General features: G+C 41.2%; 1 protein-coding gene across 1 annotated transcript in view; it reads left to right on the top strand.

The window, feature by feature from the left end:
* Positions 1-19,723, top strand: part of LOC107118335 (ral GTPase-activating protein subunit alpha-1-like) — a gene marked incomplete at its 3' end in the record, with an annotated part of 88,292 nt that overhangs the window by 52,082 nt on the left and 16,487 nt on the right. The window contains exons 16-17 of the mRNA XM_015420641.1: positions 1,581-1,742; positions 16,971-17,111. Of these exons, the coding sequence (XP_015276127.1) occupies positions 1,581-1,742; positions 16,971-17,111 (303 nt within the window). The remainder of the gene's footprint in view (positions 1-1,580; positions 1,743-16,970; positions 17,112-19,723) is intronic.

Genomic DNA, 19,723 nt, shown 5'->3' with positions numbered 1-19,723 from the left:
ACATATATTTGTGTTTTGATAGCCAGCCTTGTCATCCTGTAGTCCATGTTTAAAAATCTCAGTAAATCAAACAAATAAACAAATACCTTTATTGGCATAAAATATTAAACAGTTGCCATAGGGTAAAACAATCCTATAAAATTTGTGAAAAATAGATAACTTCTAGGAACATTACAAAGGTATATCTATTTGTATGAGCTTAAAATTATAGCAAGATAAAAATTTCCCAACCGCAAAACCTTGAATTAAATTATACTAACTCATTGAACTCAATTAGAATGATCAGGGACATTTTTCCATTTTATAAGACCATAAAAGAACTTGGCAGTCAATTCAATAATCTCCGAATCTCGAGAAGCTTCCGTCCGGTTGGCATGCTACCTTGCTAAGGGGGAGTCTCAGTAAATCACCCTTCTGAAGCCTTTGGTACATTTGTACTATATGCTAATTCTGGGGTCAGTAGCTGGAAAATTCTTCAAAAAGGAACTTGCCTACAATGTCTAAACCAAAACTGGTTATAATATCAAGTTGATTGGCACAGTCATAGGACAATCAAAAACCAAAAAGAACTGTGACGATGTGCCGCTAATAAATTTCTTTAAGAGTCAAAATTATACAAAAAGTGAACAATATAGTAAAAAAATATACAGAATAATAGAAAATGTGACGGTGGTCTCCGGAATGCCTTGCCGTTTCGATGGTTGATCTTCTTCCAAACAAAGATGTATGACATATGCTGTCTCTCAACAATTCATTTCCTCTAGTGACGTATCAAAAATTCATAGGTATCAATGTTGATTTTCAACACTCATAATAGCTATAATTCCTAGTCGAGCCTTCCGTGGGCTATTGGTATTGTAATGCCTTTTAAATTAAATAATACTTTTGAAGTAATTCTATCCTACTATTCCACTCAGCAAGACCAGTAGGGTTGCCAGGTCCCCCCAGCACGTGGGGGATCTTCTGGTTTCCATCATTCCCCCCTGGCACTGGCCAGCTGGCTGGCGGGTGAGAGTTACCACACCAAACACAATGTGCCTATGTCACCCAGAAGTGATGTAACCATATTGAGGGGGGGCAAACGATCTGGTTTTTAGGCAAAATGGTAGAAAAAGCTTCAAACCATAGAGTTTTGCCCAAAAAGCAGAGCGTCACCCCCAATGTCACCAGCATGCCTATGTCACTTGCAGGTGATGTAGGCACGTTGCCCCTGATGTCCCCGACATGCCTATGTCACCTGGAGGTGATGTTGGCAAGGCTTGCTTCTTCCCTCCCCACTTCTGGAGCATCCCAATAAGTTCCTTGCCGGCTTGTCTTTCGGACCTGGCAACCCTGAACACTAGAAGCTTCTGTCCAATGGAAGTAGCTTTTCTGGCAGGGGAAGAGCCAGTGCTACTGAAGGAAGGCTCCTTAGGAAGGAAACTCTTCAAATTTTGCTGAGTAGCTTGGTGGAGTACAGGCCCCACTATCTTTACCATTGATTGACTTCTGCTTTGCTTTACTTTAAAGTATCATAGAATATATATAATGGTCCTGCTGGATGGACTGATTCATAATTGACTGTTTTTTACCTCTTTCAGGTGTTGGACATGAGTTTCAAAAGGCATCTGTTGATAAATCATTTTCAAGAGGCTGGAGCCGTGATCAGCCAGGCCAGGCCCCAATGAGGCAGCGCAGTGCAACCACAACTGGATCTCCAGGAACAGAAAAGGCCAGAAGCATAGTACGACAAAAAACAGTTGGTATGTACTAGGAACTTATGATATATAAAAACATCTGGAAGGAGAATTAATAATCCAAAGTTTCTGTCTGCACACAATATTTTTCTACATGTAGCTTGTACTGTATATACATGCATATTCTAGGCAAACCCGGCGTCAGGTAATGAAGCATTGACTTTTGGCTTTAAGATGCAGATCATTTTTTACAGATAAACCCAAACATCTGGCTTCCAAGAGATGATCCTGTGATCCACTGCATAGTCAACATGTAAGGATTTGTCTTCATGATTCAAACACAATTGATTGCCTTTTGTTAGGTATATTGAAAGGTCAGTGTGCTTTAATTACTGCAAACACAGCACCCACAGTTACTGCCGTGCTTGTAGCTAATCCTCGTTAGGGCAAGTTCATGTCTTTCAGTGAGTGGGACTTTCTGTAATTGTCTGCTTTAACTGCTAAAGGGGAAACAGAGGATCAGGCTCTTAGAACTGCCTGCCTTAAAAATGTTTCCATCAAAACCTGTAACTTTTATGATAGTATGTAGTTTTATTTCATTCTATTTTTCCCTGTTGTCATGTAGAGACGTTACGTTTCTAGATAACTTAAAAGCCACTGGAAATGTTTTATTTATTTGAAAGACAGTACTTTTGGGGGAAATTCAAAAAAAGAAAAATTATCAAACCTAAAACCATTTTGCTATTTTAACAAGAGAAAATGAAGTGTAATGCTTTCATTTTCCACAAACAAAATTGCAAACATACCCAGTACTAAAGCAAGAGATAGCTGTACCTTATGCTGTCTTAGTGCATTTCACTGATTCCAAAAGAGGAAAAAAATATTTCATAGCAGGGTTTTTTCCCAGTGGTCCCTGATGTTTCCCAGTGGAAAAAATTGAATCGTATACATTTTGGATGAGTTAAACTTTAACTTATAATGCATTCCACTCATTCCAAATGAGAGAAAAAAGTTTAGTAAGAGTTCATTTCAGTGCTCCCCCACATTTCCCATTGGAAAACTTGAAAAAAAATTTTTTGAAAAAAAAAGGTGGGGCTCCCCCCCCCCCCCCCCCCCCCAGGCCTTGACAACTCTATTCTCATGGGTCAGAGTTGATCACAGTACTTCACTGTAGAAATAAAACTATGTCAATTTTAATTAACTCATCTTTACTTTATTAAAATCAGCCACTGTATGTCAGTCTTTATATAAGAAGATCTGGTACTCTGGTACTCGTTCAAGCCTTTGAATGTCCATTATGTTGGAGAAGCTTCTAAGAATAGCGGTATGCTTCTGTTGGCTGAGTTTGATAAAGAGTTGAAGGTCTTCTTGCTTGGTCATAGCAACTACAATGAATTAGGGAAGGTAATGTTACCAATTTTGTGCTTAAAGCTTAATATAAGAACATAAGAAGAGCCCTGTTGGATAAGACCAGTGATCAATCTACTCCAGCATACTGTTTCACACAGTGGCACACCAGCTGCCGAAGAGGGCCAACAACCAAGATATAGAGGCCAAGGCAATTCTGTGATACTGCCTCTTAGTGTTGGTATTCAGAGATTTGCTGCCTCTGACCAAAAGCCTCCTTCCCTCCTCATGGCTGGTAAGCGATGGACCTCTCCTTCATAACCCACATTTTAAACTATCTGTGTTCATGGCCATCACTACACCCAGTAGCAGTGAATTGTACAATTTAAATTTTAATTGAGTAAAGGCATATTTCCATGTGTTTGTCTTGAGCCTATTACTCATTAACCTCACTGGGGGCCCCCAAGTTCTATTATTACGGAAGAGGAAGAAATGGGTTAAGAGTCATGGGACAAGATGATGGTTTTAGTCTTATGGATTGAAAACTGGTTAAATGACAGGAAGCAAAGAGTAGGAATAAATAGACAGTTTTCACAATGGAGGGAAGTAAGCAATGGGGTCCCACAAGGATCAGTATTGGGGGCGGTACTATTTAATTTATTCATAAATGATCCGGAACTAGGGGTGAGTAGTGTAGTGGCCAAGTTTGCAGATGACACAAAATAATTCAAGATGGTGAAAACCAAGGCTGACTGTGAAGAGCTCCAAGAGGACCTCCACAAACTGGGTAAATGGGCAGCAGTGTGGCAACTAAAGTTCAATGTAAGGTGATGTACATTGGGACAAAAAAATCCCATCAGGTATAGGCTAATGGGGTCTGAACTTGCTGTGACTGAGAGGGAAAAAGATCTTGGGGTCGTAGTGGATAGCTCAATGAAAGTGTCAATCCAGTATGCTGCAGCAGTGAAAAAGGCAAATTCTATGTTAGTAGAAGAGGAAGATGAGATTGGATTTATACCCCACCCTTCCCTCAGAGCAATTTACAAACTCTTTTCCCTCCCCCTCCCCACAACAGACACCCTGTGAGGTAGGTGGGGCAGAGAGAGCTCTTTCAAGAACTGTCCTTTCAAGAACAGCGCTCACAGAACTACGGCTTGCCCAAGGTCATCCAGCATCTGCAAGTGGAGGAGTGGGGAATCAAACCCAGTTCTCCCAGATTAGTCCGCGCACTTAACCACTACACCAAACTGGATTATTAGTAAATGGATTGAGAATTAAATGGCCAATATTATAATGCCCCGGACTCATTTAGAATACTGTGTACAGTTCTGGTCACTGTATCTCAAAGGACATTGCAGAGCTGGAAAAAGTACAGAGGAGGGCAACCAAGATGATTAAGGGGTTGGAGCACCTTTCCTATGAGGAAAGGCTGAAGAGTCTGGAACTTTTCAGTTTAGAAAAGAAACGACTAAGAGGGGACATGATAGAGGTTTATAAAATTATGCATGGAGTGTAGTGAGTTGACAAAGGGACATTTTTCTCCCTCTCCCAAAATACTAGAACTCGCATCCAGTGAATCTGATAGGCAGTAGGTTCAGGACGGACAAAAAGAAATACCACTTTACACAGACAGTGACTAAAATGTGGAATTCGCTGCCAGAGGATGTCATGATGGCCACAGGAATAAACAGCTTTAAAACAAGAAGAAGAAGAAGAGATTGGATTTATACCCCACCCTTCACTACCCAAAGGAGTCTCAGAGTGGCTTACAAACTCTTTTCCCTTCCCCTCCCCACAACAGACACCCTGTGAGGTAGGTGGGGCTGAGAGAGCTCTCACAGAAACTACTCTTTTTCAAGAACAGCTGTGCCAGAATTATGTCTTGCCCAAGGTCATCCAGCCAGGTGCAAGTGGAGGAGTGTGGAATCAACCTCGGTTCTCCCAGATTAGAGTCCACACACTTAACCACTACACCAAAAGGGGATTAGATAGATTAATGGAGGATAAGTCTCTCAATGGCTACTAGCCATAGTGACTATGGGGAACCTCCAGATTCAGAGGCACTAATCCTCTGAATCCCAGAGCCAGGAGGCAACATCAGGGGAAGACCTTGGCCTCTATGCCCTGTTGTTGGCTGTCCAGAGGAACTGTTTGGCTACTTTGTGAGACAGGATGCTGGAGTAGATGGACAATTGGTCTGATCAAATGGGATTATTCTTATGTTCTTAAAAGCGCTGTCTATCCACCTTTTCCACCCCATGTATAATTATTATACATGATTATTAGGAAGGGTATTGAAAACAGATCAGCCCATATCATAATGCCTCTATATAAATCAATGGTGCAACCTCATTTGGAATACTGTGTACAGTTCTGGTCACCACACCTTAAAAAGGATATTCTAGCTTTGGAAAAAGTGCAGAAAAAGGCAACTCAAATGATAAAAGGGTTGGAACACTTTCCCTATGAGGAAAGGTTAAGGTGCTTAGGGCTCTTTAGCTTGGAGAAACGACGACTGAGGGGGGACATGATTGATGTATATAAGATTATGCATGGGAAAGAACAGGTAGAGAAAGAGGTACTTTTCTCCCTTTCTCACAATACAAGAACTCGTGGGCACTCCATGAAATTACTGAGCGGTTGGGTTAGACTGGATAAAAGGAAGTACTTCTTCACCCAAAGAGTGATTAACACTTGGAATTCACTGCCACAGGAAGTGGTGACGGCTACAAGCATGGACGGCTTCAAAAGGGAATTAGATAAGCATATGGAGCAGAGGTCCATCAGTGGCTATTAGCCACAAGGTATAGATAGGGACTCTGGGGCAAGTGATGCTCTGTCATCTTGGTGCTTGGGGGGGGGCTCAACAGTGGGAGGGCTTCTAATGTCCTGGCCCCACTGGTGGACCTCCTGATGGCACTGGTATTTCTGGCCACTGTGTGATACAGAGGGTTGGACTGGATGGGCCTTTGGCCTGATACAACATTGGCATCTCTTATGTTCTTATAATCTTTTTTCTAGACAGAAAAGTCAAAGACTCTACAGGTTCTCAAACTCTGAGTTCCCCTTTTGCAGTATCCTTTTTGAGCAACCAAAACTGTATGCAGTACTCCAGATGAGGTTATGCCATAGCTCTGTACAAGGGCATACAATATTTGCTGTTTTATTTTCAATCCCTTTCTTAATAATCCCCAGTGTGGAATTTGCCTTTTTCACTACTGGTGTATACAGAGTTGAGATTTTCCTCAAGCTATCCACTATGGCCCCAAGATCTTTCAGTCTTGGTGTCAGCCAGTTCAGACACTCATCAGCCTATATTTAAAATTAGGATTCCAATTATTTATTTATTTATATTTTATTTATATTTTGTCTTCCCTTGGGATACAGGGGTCAGGGCAGTTACAACACTGAATAAAACCATCAAGTTATAAAAATCCAGTAATAAAATTCCTTAATGATATCCAACAATCACAGCATTCCAGGATGAAAATTTGATTTTCAGCCTGCAGTGTCCGAGCAACCAGGCAAAGAGAGTGGGCCGTATCCTGCCAATAAACTAACATAGGTGGCATGAGATGGAACGAGATAGAATAAGAACATAAGAGAAGCCAATGTTGGATCAGGCCAACGGCCCATCCAATCTAACACTCTGTCACACAGTGGCCAAAAATACCAGATGCTATCAGGAGATCCATCAGTGGGGCCAGGACACTAGAAGCCCTACCACTGTTGCCCCCCCCCCACCAAGCACCAAGAATACAGAGCATCACTTGCCCCAGACCGAGAGTTCCTATCTATATCTTGTGGCTAATAGCCACTGATGGACCTCTGCTCCATGTGTTTATCCAATTCCCTCTTGAAGCCATCCATGCTTGTAGCCGCCGCCACCTCCTGTGGCAGTGAATTCCAGGTGTTAATCACTCTTTGGGTGAAGGGTCCTGTGGGCCCATTCTATTACCTGTAGCACTTCTGGGGCCCTGCCACCCCTCCCCCATGCATTCCCAATTAAAAAAACGAACAGAAAACATGTTACCAAAAAAAAAACAGGACAAAGCAACCGGAGACCCCTTCTCAACCTCTGTCCCAAGGTGGTGGTGGGGGGATATGCTCAGATTAACACACACACACACAGTCCAGATGACAGGCCCGCACCTCTCCCTCCCCTCTCCTCCTTTACAAAGGGGCTATTTTTAACCCCCCAGCGGAAGACACGCGTCGGGGAGCGTGCCCGCATAGCAGGCAGTGGGCGGCTGCTGGAAGAGGGGGGCTTTTGCCCATCCACATTCGCCTCCCCGCAGCCCAAATCGAGGAGGAGGAGGAGAAACTGGGGGTGGGTTTTCCACCCCCTGGCTGCGACTGTGTTGCAAATGACAAAGGCGCAGCAGGGTGGGGAGGAGGAGGAGGAGGGAACCAGGCAGGAGCAACAGCAGAGGTGAGGCGGGTCTAGGGAGGCGAATGCAGCCTCCCTCTCTGGCCACACACACACACACTGGACAAACCCGTGAGCCGCCGACTCTGAGCAGAATCCGTGCCGGGACCACAGGGCCCCTGGGGCGTGCTATCCGGAAACCTCGTCCCGTGCACTCTGCACATGCTCAGGGACATGGTTTGCACACTGCTCTTCCTTGATTCGCAGAGCCAAGCCCTGGCCTCCACAAAGCCATTGTGGCTGTCCACCCCCACCCCACCCCCCGACATTCCCTTGGAAGTTTATGTTGATAAGGCAAGATGAGGCAGGGGAGGCTGGTACGATTGGACGCCTGCTGCCGAACATTTCTGTTTTACAGGCCCTGTGGAATTGAAGCAAGTCCTGTAAGGCCCTGATCTCACTTGGGAGAATGTTCCACCAGGCTGGAGCCAACTCAACTGGGAGCCAATGCAGCTGGCAGAGCACTGGTTGTATATGTCCTCTGACAGGTGTCCCTGTCAGAACATGCACAGCTGCATTTTGGACCAGCTGAAGTTTCCAGATCAACCTGAAGAGTAGCTCTGTGTAGTGCGTGTTACAGTAATCCAGCCTAGAGATTACCATTGCATGGATCACTGTGGCCAGGTCATGAGGGGAGAGGTAGGGGACCAATTGCCTGACCAGACACAGATAATAAAAAGCTGATCTGGTAACGGCCGTGACTTGGGCTTCCATTTTGAGAGAAGCATCCAAAATCATGCCTAAGCTCCTCACCATTGGTGCTGGCATTAAAGGCACCCCACCAAAGGCTGGAAGCTGGATCCCCAGACCCTGTGACCCAGGCACAGGACCTTCTGTCTTTGCTGGATTTAATTTCAGTCGGCTCTGCCTCAACCATCCAGCCATGGCATCCAGTGCCCTGGTCAGAACCTCTGGTGCTGAGTCCGGTCAGCCGTCCATCAACAGATATAGCTGGGTGTCATCAGCATTGGTGACAACCCAGTTGGTGACAACCCAGCCCAAACTTCCAGACCAACTGAGCAAGGGGGCACATATAGATGTGAAATAACAAAGGGGAGAGGATTGCCCCCGAGGGATGCCGCATACCAAAGGGTAACACAATGAAACCCTCTCCCCCAGTGCCACCTGCTGTCCCCTACCATGGAGTAAGGAGACAAACCATTGTAAGGCGGTCCCCCAAACCCCCATGTCAGTGAGGCAGTGGGCCATAAGGTCGTAATCGACCATGTCAAATAGCAGCAGCACCAACCCACCTCAATTGTGGTGTCTCTGGAGGTCATCTGTGAGGGTGACCAGAGCCATCTCCCATCCCAAAGCCAGGGCAGAAGCTGGACTGAAATGTGTCCAGGACAGAGGTGCGATCCAGGAACACCTGGAGCCTACTCCACTACCGCTCTCTCAACTACCTTTCCCAGGAATGGAAGGTTTGACACTGGGCCATAGTTAGCTGGATCCAAAGGATCTAATCATAGTTTTTTCAAGAGTGGTCTTGCCACTGCCTCCTTTAACAATCCTGGGAAGGCCCTGAAGTTAGGGACAAGTTGAGGGACCCGTATTCCATCACCACCAGTCTTCACTAGCCATGACAGGCATGAGTCGGCACATGGTGGGCTTCACAGCAGCCAGGGTCCTGTCAAGCTCTTCCTGAGAGAGTCAATTGAAATGTTCCAATATAGGAACCAATATAGGTCCAGTATAGGACCCAAAGATGGGTCCCTAAAGACAGCCAAGGGGCTTTCAGATTCTAGGTTCCATTGTGCATAACCTTATACTTATCAGCATGGAACTTCATTTGCCACATTGTTTCCCATTTGCCCAATTTAGAGAGATCCTCCTGTTGCAAGACTGAACACAATCCAATGAAGAAGCTCTGTTCTCAAACTCCAAAGAACAGTGTGACTATTCATTATAGATACAGGCTTTCAGCACTCTCACTTTAGTTTAAAAGGGCTGTAGCTCTTCACAATCTCCCTTGGTTTTCACCATCCTGAATAATTTTGTCTCATCTGCAAACCTGGCCACTACACTGCTCATGCCCAATTCCAAATATATGAACAAATTTAATAGCACTGATCCTTGTGAGGACCCTACTGCTCCCTTCCTTCCCATTAATCAGTGGTTTTGATAGCTGTATTTGTTAGTCTTCAGTATGTCTTACACAAATTTATACTAGAGGGATGTAATGAATGTATTGTGCAAGAGATGCACAGTCTTTATAGAATGAGAGGATATCCCAAAGTACTATCCTAAATTCTTTAGCAGAAATAACTGGGTAATTAATGTCTTTTTCAAAGTCTTCATAAGGTATTCAGCATACCTTGTCTTTTGGACTAAGCTGCTGTCTTTTTGTTAGGCTTTATATTCTTTATTCTCATACATAATGTCTAGCACAACTGATATTTGTTCAAAGTTACGGCTAGATTTGTAAACTTTCTTTTTCACAAAGCATGAAACATCATATCATTGGTTTATCAGTAGTTAGTGTTGTGCTGATTGATATTCAAAAGGATATATTGTTTTCATTAAATAATCAAATTGCTCACGTATGTCATGATGAGGTTACTTGACTTGTTCTAATACCCTATACAGGTCTTGAGATTTGGCACTTGTTTGTTCACCTGTGCTGTCCCTGGAGAGCACTAAAAGTGGCAAATTGGCCTGCCTCATGGAGAGCATGTTGATTGCATAGATAATGGCTACCTACATGGTCTGTGTTGTCTTTTCTAGCCTTTAAGGGCCACTAGCACAGAAGTACAAGTGCAGTGTCATGTTTGTCTCCCGCTTCTTTTACTTTCTGTCTTACAACCAATGTTCCCTCTAAGCTGAGTTAGTGTGAGCTAGCTCACAGTTTTTCAGCCTCCGGCTCACACATTTTTGTCTCCACTCAGGAAGGAGGGCTCCAGAGCAAGCTAATTTATACAGGAGCCAAATCGCTGGCTCACAACTTTAATACCAGTAGCTCAGAAAGTAGAATTTTTGCTCACAAGACTCCACAGCTTAGAGGGAACATTGCTTACAACCGCAAAAGATTAGAGCTATAGTGCAGGGGTAAGATGACATTAGGAAGGGGTAAGACGAGCAGTAATTATTTGTAAGGGTGGCTTAGCATTGTGTGTTTATGCTCAAGATATTAAGAAAACAGACTGCTAGAAATTGCAAGACCAGGTTTTTGCCAAGTCGTGTAGATAAAATCCAGAGAGCAGCAATCTGAATAGCCTTTCTGCTAAGACATGGTACAGTCCTGACCAAGAACATTTTAAAGGAATCCAGCTTATCAAGTGATCTGCTCTGGCCTATTGGTGTTGAAGAAGCTTTTTGTAGAAGTAGTTGATGCAGTCGTTCTTTCACTATTCTAATGGTGACACAGAGATGACCTCCTCATCCCAAAACATCCAGGTCACATATTTAAAATCCATTTACAGCTCACATTCTGAATGAACATCACAAACAATTAAAGTAGGCAGCTATACATTAACATTAGGAAATTTTACATGTAATTGAATTATTCTGTCACACCAGTGATCTCATGCATTTTGAAGAAATCAGTGTTTCAGATTCCTGATAGGGAGTTCATCATGTACAATTACAGATCTATTCGCTGGGATAAATTTTCCTATCACTTAAAAATAAATCTGTACTGCTGATACCTCCTGCAATTTTTTAATGTTCTTATCAATTAAATATAAAAATAAAATTCCTGTACTACTATATTTCTTCTTCTTCTTCTCTCCCTCTCTTTGTGACTGGGAATCGACTGTGCTAGGAATTTAAAGGCCATCAGTATTGAGACCACGTTTAATATTTATTTATTCTTGCCATTTCTAACCTGCCTGTACTACATGGGCCAAGGCTTGATTTCAAAGCAGCATGGGTTCATCTCCCATCTCTTACTAATGTGCCATGTTAAGAATCCTGGTTCATCTTAATTTTGTTTCATTTTCTTCTCTGATTGTAGTCTTGATTGTAGGAAGGAAGAGGCCTGTATCTTTGTATTTTCTGTAGGCATTGTTTGTCCTCCTGTTGGGCATATGCATTGGTCATTCACTGTTTGCTTATGACATCAGTTGTAAATATAGGACCGTGAACTTCCTGACAGACCGTTTCCTCAGTGAAACAGGCTTTCTCAGGAGGTGGTGGGCTCTCTTTCTTTGGAGGTTTTTAAACAGAGGCTAGATGGCCACCTAACAGCAATGCTGATTCTGTGAACTTAGGCAGATCATGAGAGGGAGGGCAGGAAGGGTTAGTACTTAGTTCTTGTGGCCTTTTCTTACATACCCAGGGAAATGCTGATCACCACTTTGGGGACCGGAAACAATTTTTCTCCAGACCAGATTGGCTGGGGATCCTGGAAGTTTTTTGTCATTTTCTGGGCAAAGTACAGGGGTCACTGAGGGTGTGGGGGGGAGATATTAGTTAATTTCCTGCATTGTGCAGGGGGTTGGATTAGATGACCCTGGAGTTCCCTTCCAACTCTATGATTCTATGATGCTGCAGTGTAGAATAAATATGGTACTTAAACAATGTTTGTTATTGGCACTAACAGATGAAAATTTTGGAATCAGTTGTGTGTGTGAGTGAGTGAGAGAGAGAGAGAGAGAATGGAGGATTTTTTTGCTGTAAACTACAAGTTCCTGTGTTTGCTGTTCTAAACCTTCAAGATTACTCAAAAGACTGTAGAGGGCAAAGGCTGAAACAAAGTTTTGGTGCCTGAGCAAAACTCAGCGTGTGGTTTCTGGATTCAGACATAGTATTTAAAAATGTAGATTTTTAAATTTCTAAACTAGTTCTCTATCTAAAGCTGACCAAAGCTGTTTGCAACCATCAATTTATATTCTGCTTTCTGGTTGGGTTTGAACATGTGTGTAGAAACAACAGAGCATAGTTTGATTATTTTGGGGTAAGGGAAGCTGTCTCATCAATATTTGTGGAAACTTGGTGAGCATCATCTCATATCCAATCACAAGTTGCACACTTAAGTCTGTGTGTTTGTGTGTGTGTGGCGTGGCTTAGAACTGTGTTTTTCATCTTCTGCTGCATGGAGCTTATGTAATCAAGTCTGATTTTATGAAAGTTTTTTTTTATTGCCTCATAACTTGGTATGCATATGGGTTGAAAAATCTTTACTAAATTGATTTCCCTAGCTAAGGCAAAAATAAGTTTCTGAGCCCTCCTGTAAGTATTCCATGTAGTTGTTCTGGCATTGCTTGATTTAACAGAAATGATGAAAAATTATTTAGAAGATGATAATCCCAAAGGTTCATTTTATTTAGATCTATTAAAGGAAAAGTAGAAAATATTTTTGAAATATTCTGTGTAGTCTTACCTGGTGAGAATTTATCTTAAAATATTCCCCTGATCTGGAAAATAGGAATAATAAGGTATTAATTCACATTATTTTCCTCCAAAGAAGAATAAAATCCATGAAAGATTTTGCCCTTGTGCTTATACATTGCTTCTTCAAGTCATTAGCACTTGTGAAGCTAAGCTTAATTACAGCATTTATCATACAGTTAAAACTTAAATGCTAATTAAGTTGTATAGACTTACTGATGTACATGCAATTTTACTATTAGATGATACCTGTGATTGGAGAAAGCTTTGGGTGCATTGTTACTTAATTGCTGATTCTGTGAATTTTCATGGCCTCCAGTTTCATTATGTGAACCTAAGAACAAGCATCAAACTTTCAGTTCAGTTATTTAGAACAAGTTTCAGGAGGAGGAGCAGTCATTGAACTATGTTTCCATGCTTGTTCTGTCATCAAGATATAACTGGGTTGGTCACACAGAATGGGATATAAATAATTGGTTATAATTATATTTCATCGGATTGTACTGTTTAAAATTTGTAAGCTTTCAAGCCCTTTGAACATGTTCTTCAGGCATAATTGTTATAATAAAGTACAAGATGTTGGTCTTACATGTTGAGACAGTCGCCACTTCCGCACTGTCAGTTGTTTTTCCCTATTGCTTTGCCCCCCCCCTTTCCAAATGTGTTTTGCTCTCTCTGAGACTACTAGAGAAAGCAAAACACATGGGGAGAAAAGACCCCTGAAGCAATAGGGACAAACGAGTGACAAAAATGACAGTGTGGAAGTGGCCAGTATAGTTCAATCCTTTGAACACCAGAGAATAGAGGTGATCGCTTGGCATGTTGGAATGAACATTAATTTGCAAATGTTTGCAATACCTGCTGTGGATTGAAGACCAAAAAAACTCTTTATTATGCAGCTCCGATACTAGTCCCATTTGAATCTTGCAAAACCGTTTTCAAAATTCTCCATGTAGAAAGAGGAAGTTCTGAAAAACATACCAGGTAGATTAGATTTGGTGCATTGTGTGTGTGTGATAATCTGTGGTGGGGGAGAACTCTAAAAAATCCTGTGTATGCTTCCTCACGGCTATTGTATGTATCTCCTACTACAAGCAGGGTTCAGTTTTGGGCATGCTACAACAATTAGCTACTTTGCAAACATTTGTCAGTGTATATAAAAGTTCACCTCAAGATTAGTAGCAGATACATGTGGCAAACTTGCTACTGGCTGGAAGATGGCATGGTCTGGATTTTGAAAAAGTTCTCCTACAGCTATCACATGCCCAGTGGCTGGATGAATTGGCCCTGCTGTAAAAATATTTAGACAGATTATTTCCTTTGTTTTCAAAGCATTCAGGTGATCAGTCATCCTAGTGTAGGATGCCATCCAGTTTTATTTCGTCACTTGAACAATTTAGTCTCACAGAATAACTGCATACATTTAGAAAACTTGAAACATTTAAGGGATTTATATTTTTTATCTGTAACTCTTTTTCTGCAAAAAGTCTAAAATGGAATGATTTATCTCCCACTATGTTTATTGTAATCACTCCATATTTTCATAAAATGCATTTCCCCCTCTTTACCCAGGCATTAACAGGATAGCTTAAGGCCAAACTAGAAGTAGGAGTGCAGCCATAATTGTTGGTCACACCACTTCCTCCTTCACATATAAATTTAGATATAGATGCATTAACTCCTTACCCCTGCCTTACCTCCACTTGCACCTTCACTTATACAGAGTTAGACCAGTATGAAACTGTACTCTGTGTATTTGATTTGATTTGTCCGCCAGCCCAGGTTCCCTTTTTTTCCTTCTCAGTCTGTCTCCAGTCCTGGAAATGGACCTGACAGGAAAAATATGCTTGGGGGCATATCTTGCTTGGAGGTAAAGAGAGAGAGTTCAGCTCTCCTCACCTGTCCCCTTCTTTTGATGTTAACTGCTTCACTTTACATGTGAATGAGGCAGATGTGTGAACAAAAAACATGCCAGTATTTATCAAATTTAATTTGGTCATTCAGTAGTTTCTTGCTCAACACACATCTGTTTGCAAAAAATCTTTGTTTGTTGCTATTTTACTAATATCCCTAGTTTTCTGTTATTGACTCTGCAGCATAGGCGTAATCTTCGTGGGGGCGGCGGGGCTTCAGCCCCCGCCGAAATTTTCAGGAAAGTGCTCAGCCTCCCCCGGGAGCCACCCTTGCTCCTAGCACAGCAATGCCTCTGGCCCAGCCCCAGCCCCCCCCCGGGAAATTGGAAAGTCTACACCCTTGCTCTGCAGTTCATAACCAGAATTAATAAAAAATAAATACACTGAGAGGGCATGAGTTTCCAGGATAATGGAAAGAAAAATGCTGAAATTTCCAGAAAATAATGTCTCATAAATTACTAAAGCATATCACCAGCCTGTCTAAGGGATAAGTGGAAGATCTTTTGTTTGTGCAATGTGACTTTTTAAACATCATTTCCTGATTGCTATACTTCAAAATCAGAACTAGTGTTACACTTAGTATTCTCCTCCACAAAAAAGCTCATATTGTTGGAAATCACATGTGCCAAAGAGGCCTGATTCGCCGTGGCTTTTAATGCAGGGAACACTGATGAGCCTGCAGCAAATTATAATTGCTGTTTAAAATGAAAATCTCTGTTTCTGTAGAACGTGTATGAGCTTTTACAAAGAGCTCTGTTTTGTATTGTATCAGATGTCAATGTAATCGCTGTCCTAATTTGATACCTTAAATTGGATTCAAGCTAGGTTGGGTGTGTCTCTGACACTTAGTTAATAATGCAATCTGAGTTTAGATTATTAAATGGTGATATAACTAGGAGTATTTATTTTATTTATTTACTTCACTGATAACGCTGCCTTTCTCCCCAATGAAAAACCCAAAGTGGCTTACATCGTTTTCCTCTCCTTTATTTTATCCTCACAACAACTCTGTGAGGTAGGTGAGGCTGAAAGTGTGTGACTGACCCAAAGTCTTCCATCTGGCTTCCATGACAAGAGTTGTGGACTCAAACCTGGGTCTCGTAGATGAACACTGGCGACTACACCACACTGGCTCTTTCCTGTGTAGGAGTACTCAACACTGTTAATATAGAGAGAGCAATCTTTAGCAGGTCTACTCAGAATTAAGTCTTTTTTTCCCAGTGGGGTTATTCCCAGGAAAGTATTGGAGCTACAGTCTTGTAGTGTTTTGATCTTACCAAGATTTCAGGTTAGATCCAAAAGTTCCATTTTCCTGATGGTGGAATATTCTTCCAGTACAAGGAACATTCTGCTGGTGGAAGATACCTCTTCCTCTAGAGCAAGACTCCTTCCATTGGAGGAAAGTTTCACAGCTTGACAAATTGAACTCTTGGATACATCCCCTTGCTTAAATAGATATTTAGGGGGGAAACCCAAAACAATAATTTAAATCCAGGAAAGTCATGTGTTACCACATTACCCTGACAGAAAGTCAATTCTGTTTTCATCTTGTGTTAGAGAATAGTCCTACAGCTAATCCAGACAGACCAGCAGCTACTGTAAACCAATTCCATGATCAAACTGGCAGCACTATGATTACAAAAATAGCCACCATGGAATTGTAGCTGTATGTGTGGACAATTCAGGTCATACAGTACATTCTTAGTGCAATTGTGACCCCAAGGACAGTTGAAGCACATCAAATGCTGTAATGTCTGAATACCCACTAAAACTGACAAGCTTCTGCATGAATTAAATTATTTTTCTTGCTGAGTATTTGCCAAGAAGCTCATGAGATCTGATCTAAAAGACAATTGTTTTTTTAAAAAGTGCAAGGTAAAGGCATATGCCTTATCAGAGTAGAATTTTGCACATTTTGAGTGTCCATGGAATGGCTTTCAACTTGCTGACCTTTTTTTTTTCAACCCCTGATGCAGTGAAAAAATAATAGATCTTAACTTTTTCCCTTGAATACCAAACAATTGTAATTGTGCAAATATAGGCTTTATTGCTATCTTACATTAAAGAGTTTTTTTAAAAAATGTTTGTTGTGGCCACTGATTATTTTTTCCTTACAGCTCTGCCAATATCTGCTGTGCTGAAATGTTTTAATTTAAATTTTCTTCCTTTTTATCTTTGTTTTCTCTGTTGCTGCTTTTTCTGTGACACAAGCCTTTCATTATAGTCACTCTTCTTTTTTTCCTTCCCCACTTCTTTCTTTTCCTTTTTTTAAAGCCATGAGAAGCCGATCCATTGGTGAATGTGCTCTGCCATCGGCCTATATTCGCAGTGCTAAAAGTGCTCCTGTTCTGATCCATACTTCCAAACCCTTCTTGCCTGATATTGTTCTCACTCCCCTTTCTGATGAGCTTTCAGGTAGTGCCACCTCTGCTAATTTCTGCACCCCCTTTCACTTTTTTAATCTTTCTGCTTTCAAAAAAAAAGTCTGCATAATCAATACATTTTTCAAAGTAAAATATTTAGGGGTGGGGAGAAAATGCGGAAGAGCTTAAGAATGAATCTATTAAGTTATGTGATGTGCTGTATTTATGGCTCATTCTGGAACTGTGAGAAGCTAGTGCTGTGCCAATTAATGAAAATAACGTTACTTTCTGCTTTTGCAACTGACTTTTAAAAAGTGTAACACAGTTATCTGGAAAATATTTTTGAAATAAGTTTTCTTAATGGGATGGCAAGACAGGAGAAGGAAGAAGAAAAGATGTTTTATCATGCCAATCTTCAACATGGAACTGTTGAGGATCTTTTGCGCACCCGTTCTGGTCAACATCATAGCAGCTGCGTTATTGTTTTTTAATTTACAACATTATGGGCTTTTGCTTTTGACTGCTTGTTGCAATCAGAATTCTTGGGAAACATCTGTAAAGGAATAATATTTACTAAAAAGCAGGGTTACAATAGTGAACACTGCATATGCATAGAATATGTATTATAAATACTAATATAAATGCCCTATAAAAACAAGAGCCAACCCAGTCTTTTGTCTAACATAAGCCAAATAGTTTTTACATGTGTATACACTACTTTAGACAACCAGTTGACCTGCTAATGAAACCCCTTGCTGTCCCCTGAACAACACATTTTTGAAGCACACTTATTATAACAACACCAATACCATATTGTAACATTCCTTTTAAATTAGTATTTCTGCATGGTTTTAGATGCCATAAAGCACTGCTTCTTTATTGTTACGGATTTTCTTTTGAAGCAACTGAATTTTTCTTTTTAACACCTGTATTTCTGAATTTCAAGCTAAAAACATATTTTTGTTCACAGTTAAAATGTTGTGTTTGGTAATTCCAGACAGTTCCAATGCCTCGTGATCAGAAGATCTGTAATCATTACTTTAGATCGAAATGAAGACTAACACATATACACTGAGGCATTGTTTTGTACTTGGAAAACCATCCATGAAACATTCTCTTCACAAACAGAATCTCCATAGGCTGAGTGAACGAGCAGGTTCATACTGCTGCAATACAGATGGTAGCCCACATGTATACACATCACATTTTAGTCTTAACTTCATAAACAATTGAAAGAGAAATTTGCCTCCTGTATTCAGCAAAACTGAGTAGTTAATTTGCCAAGCTGCTTTGAAACTGAGATACAGAAGGGCAGTTGAAGTATGCGAAAAAAGTTTTCCCAGTTAGTGAGTGAGGCTGACAACAAAGGCTTTTGATTCTTAAACTGTATGCAGGTCAGATGTGCAAGCTCCATCTTCCTCATGTATCAGATATAGTGAAAAAGAGACTTGCTCTGGGTTTTTTCTCCATGTTTTAACCAAACTTAGTCCAAATTTTCACTGGAATGGCAATGGTTACAAGTATTTCCTTCTAATATTAAGAATTATCAGAAGCAGAAGGAGGCAATGTCCAGTTGAGATGAATTTGATAGGATTTTAAAGCTGACATTAAAAATTATCCTATTCTTAAGGAAAACTGCCCCTTTCAGACTGGATCCTTAAAGAGGCCTCTTGATTGATGTTGTGCAATATGTAATTGTGTTTGCATTAGATAAAGTAATAATTTAGCTCTGATCACCAAGTGATTGCAGTCACCAAACTTGTGTTCAAGTGTGGACAGTGGTCAAACCGCTTTCCATTACCATACTTAGTTATCTCTACTATCTTTATCCCATAGACTCACTTCATCCCACAAACTATTTTAATAGGCTGCAGAAAATCATTAGTGTAAGAATAGAATCTCTGTTTTATATAAGACTGGTTGGTTATGACAAGATTCTAGTGTTGTTCATTTCTTGGAAGCTCATTTTCTTGGCATTTCCAGCCAATTATCAGAATAGGTCTGTTTAGTAGGGTTAGCTATCTTCATTCCAAAGCATTAGCTTAAGACCAAATGATTACTTTATCTTAAGAAGAAGAAGAATTTATACCCCGCCCTTCACTACCCAAAGGTGTCTCAGAGCGGCTTACAAACTCCTCTCCCTTCCCCTCCCCACAACAGACACCCTGTGAGGTGGGTGGGGCTGAGAGAACTCTGACACAAACTGCTCTTTTTCAAGGACAGCTGTGCCAGAGCTTGCGACTGACCCAAGGTCACATCAGCAGGTGCAAGTGGAGGAGTGGGGAATCAAACCCGGTTCTCCCAGATTAGAGTCTGCACACTTAACCACTACACCATATTAGTGTGCCATGTTATTCAGACAGAAAAAGACAGGATGTTTTATAAAGTAGAAATGAAATATTGTAGAAAACTGTTCACACATAACCATTATGCCAGTGAGCTCTTGTTAAATTGTGGTGTCCTATGTAGTTCTGAAATCCCGTTCTTGCAAAATTTGCAGATGCTTTGAGAAGCTCAAAGTTTTGTTCCGTTTCCAGCATGTCTTATCAATTGAGTATAGATATATGTAAACTACAATTATATAGGCATAGTGACTTGCTTGATGTGTGTGTGATTCCCCCCCCAAGCTGTAGTTGTTTCTCCAGAGGAGTGGCAGACTTCTTC

This window comes from Gekko japonicus, unplaced genomic scaffold, assembly GCF_001447785.1.
Source record: "Gekko japonicus isolate JY-2015 unplaced genomic scaffold, Gekko_japonicus_V1.1 scaffold1095, whole genome shotgun sequence".
In the NCBI taxonomy this organism is placed as follows: Eukaryota; Metazoa; Chordata; class Lepidosauria; order Squamata; family Gekkonidae; genus Gekko; species Gekko japonicus.
This window is presented reverse-complemented; position numbering and strand designations above follow the sequence as displayed.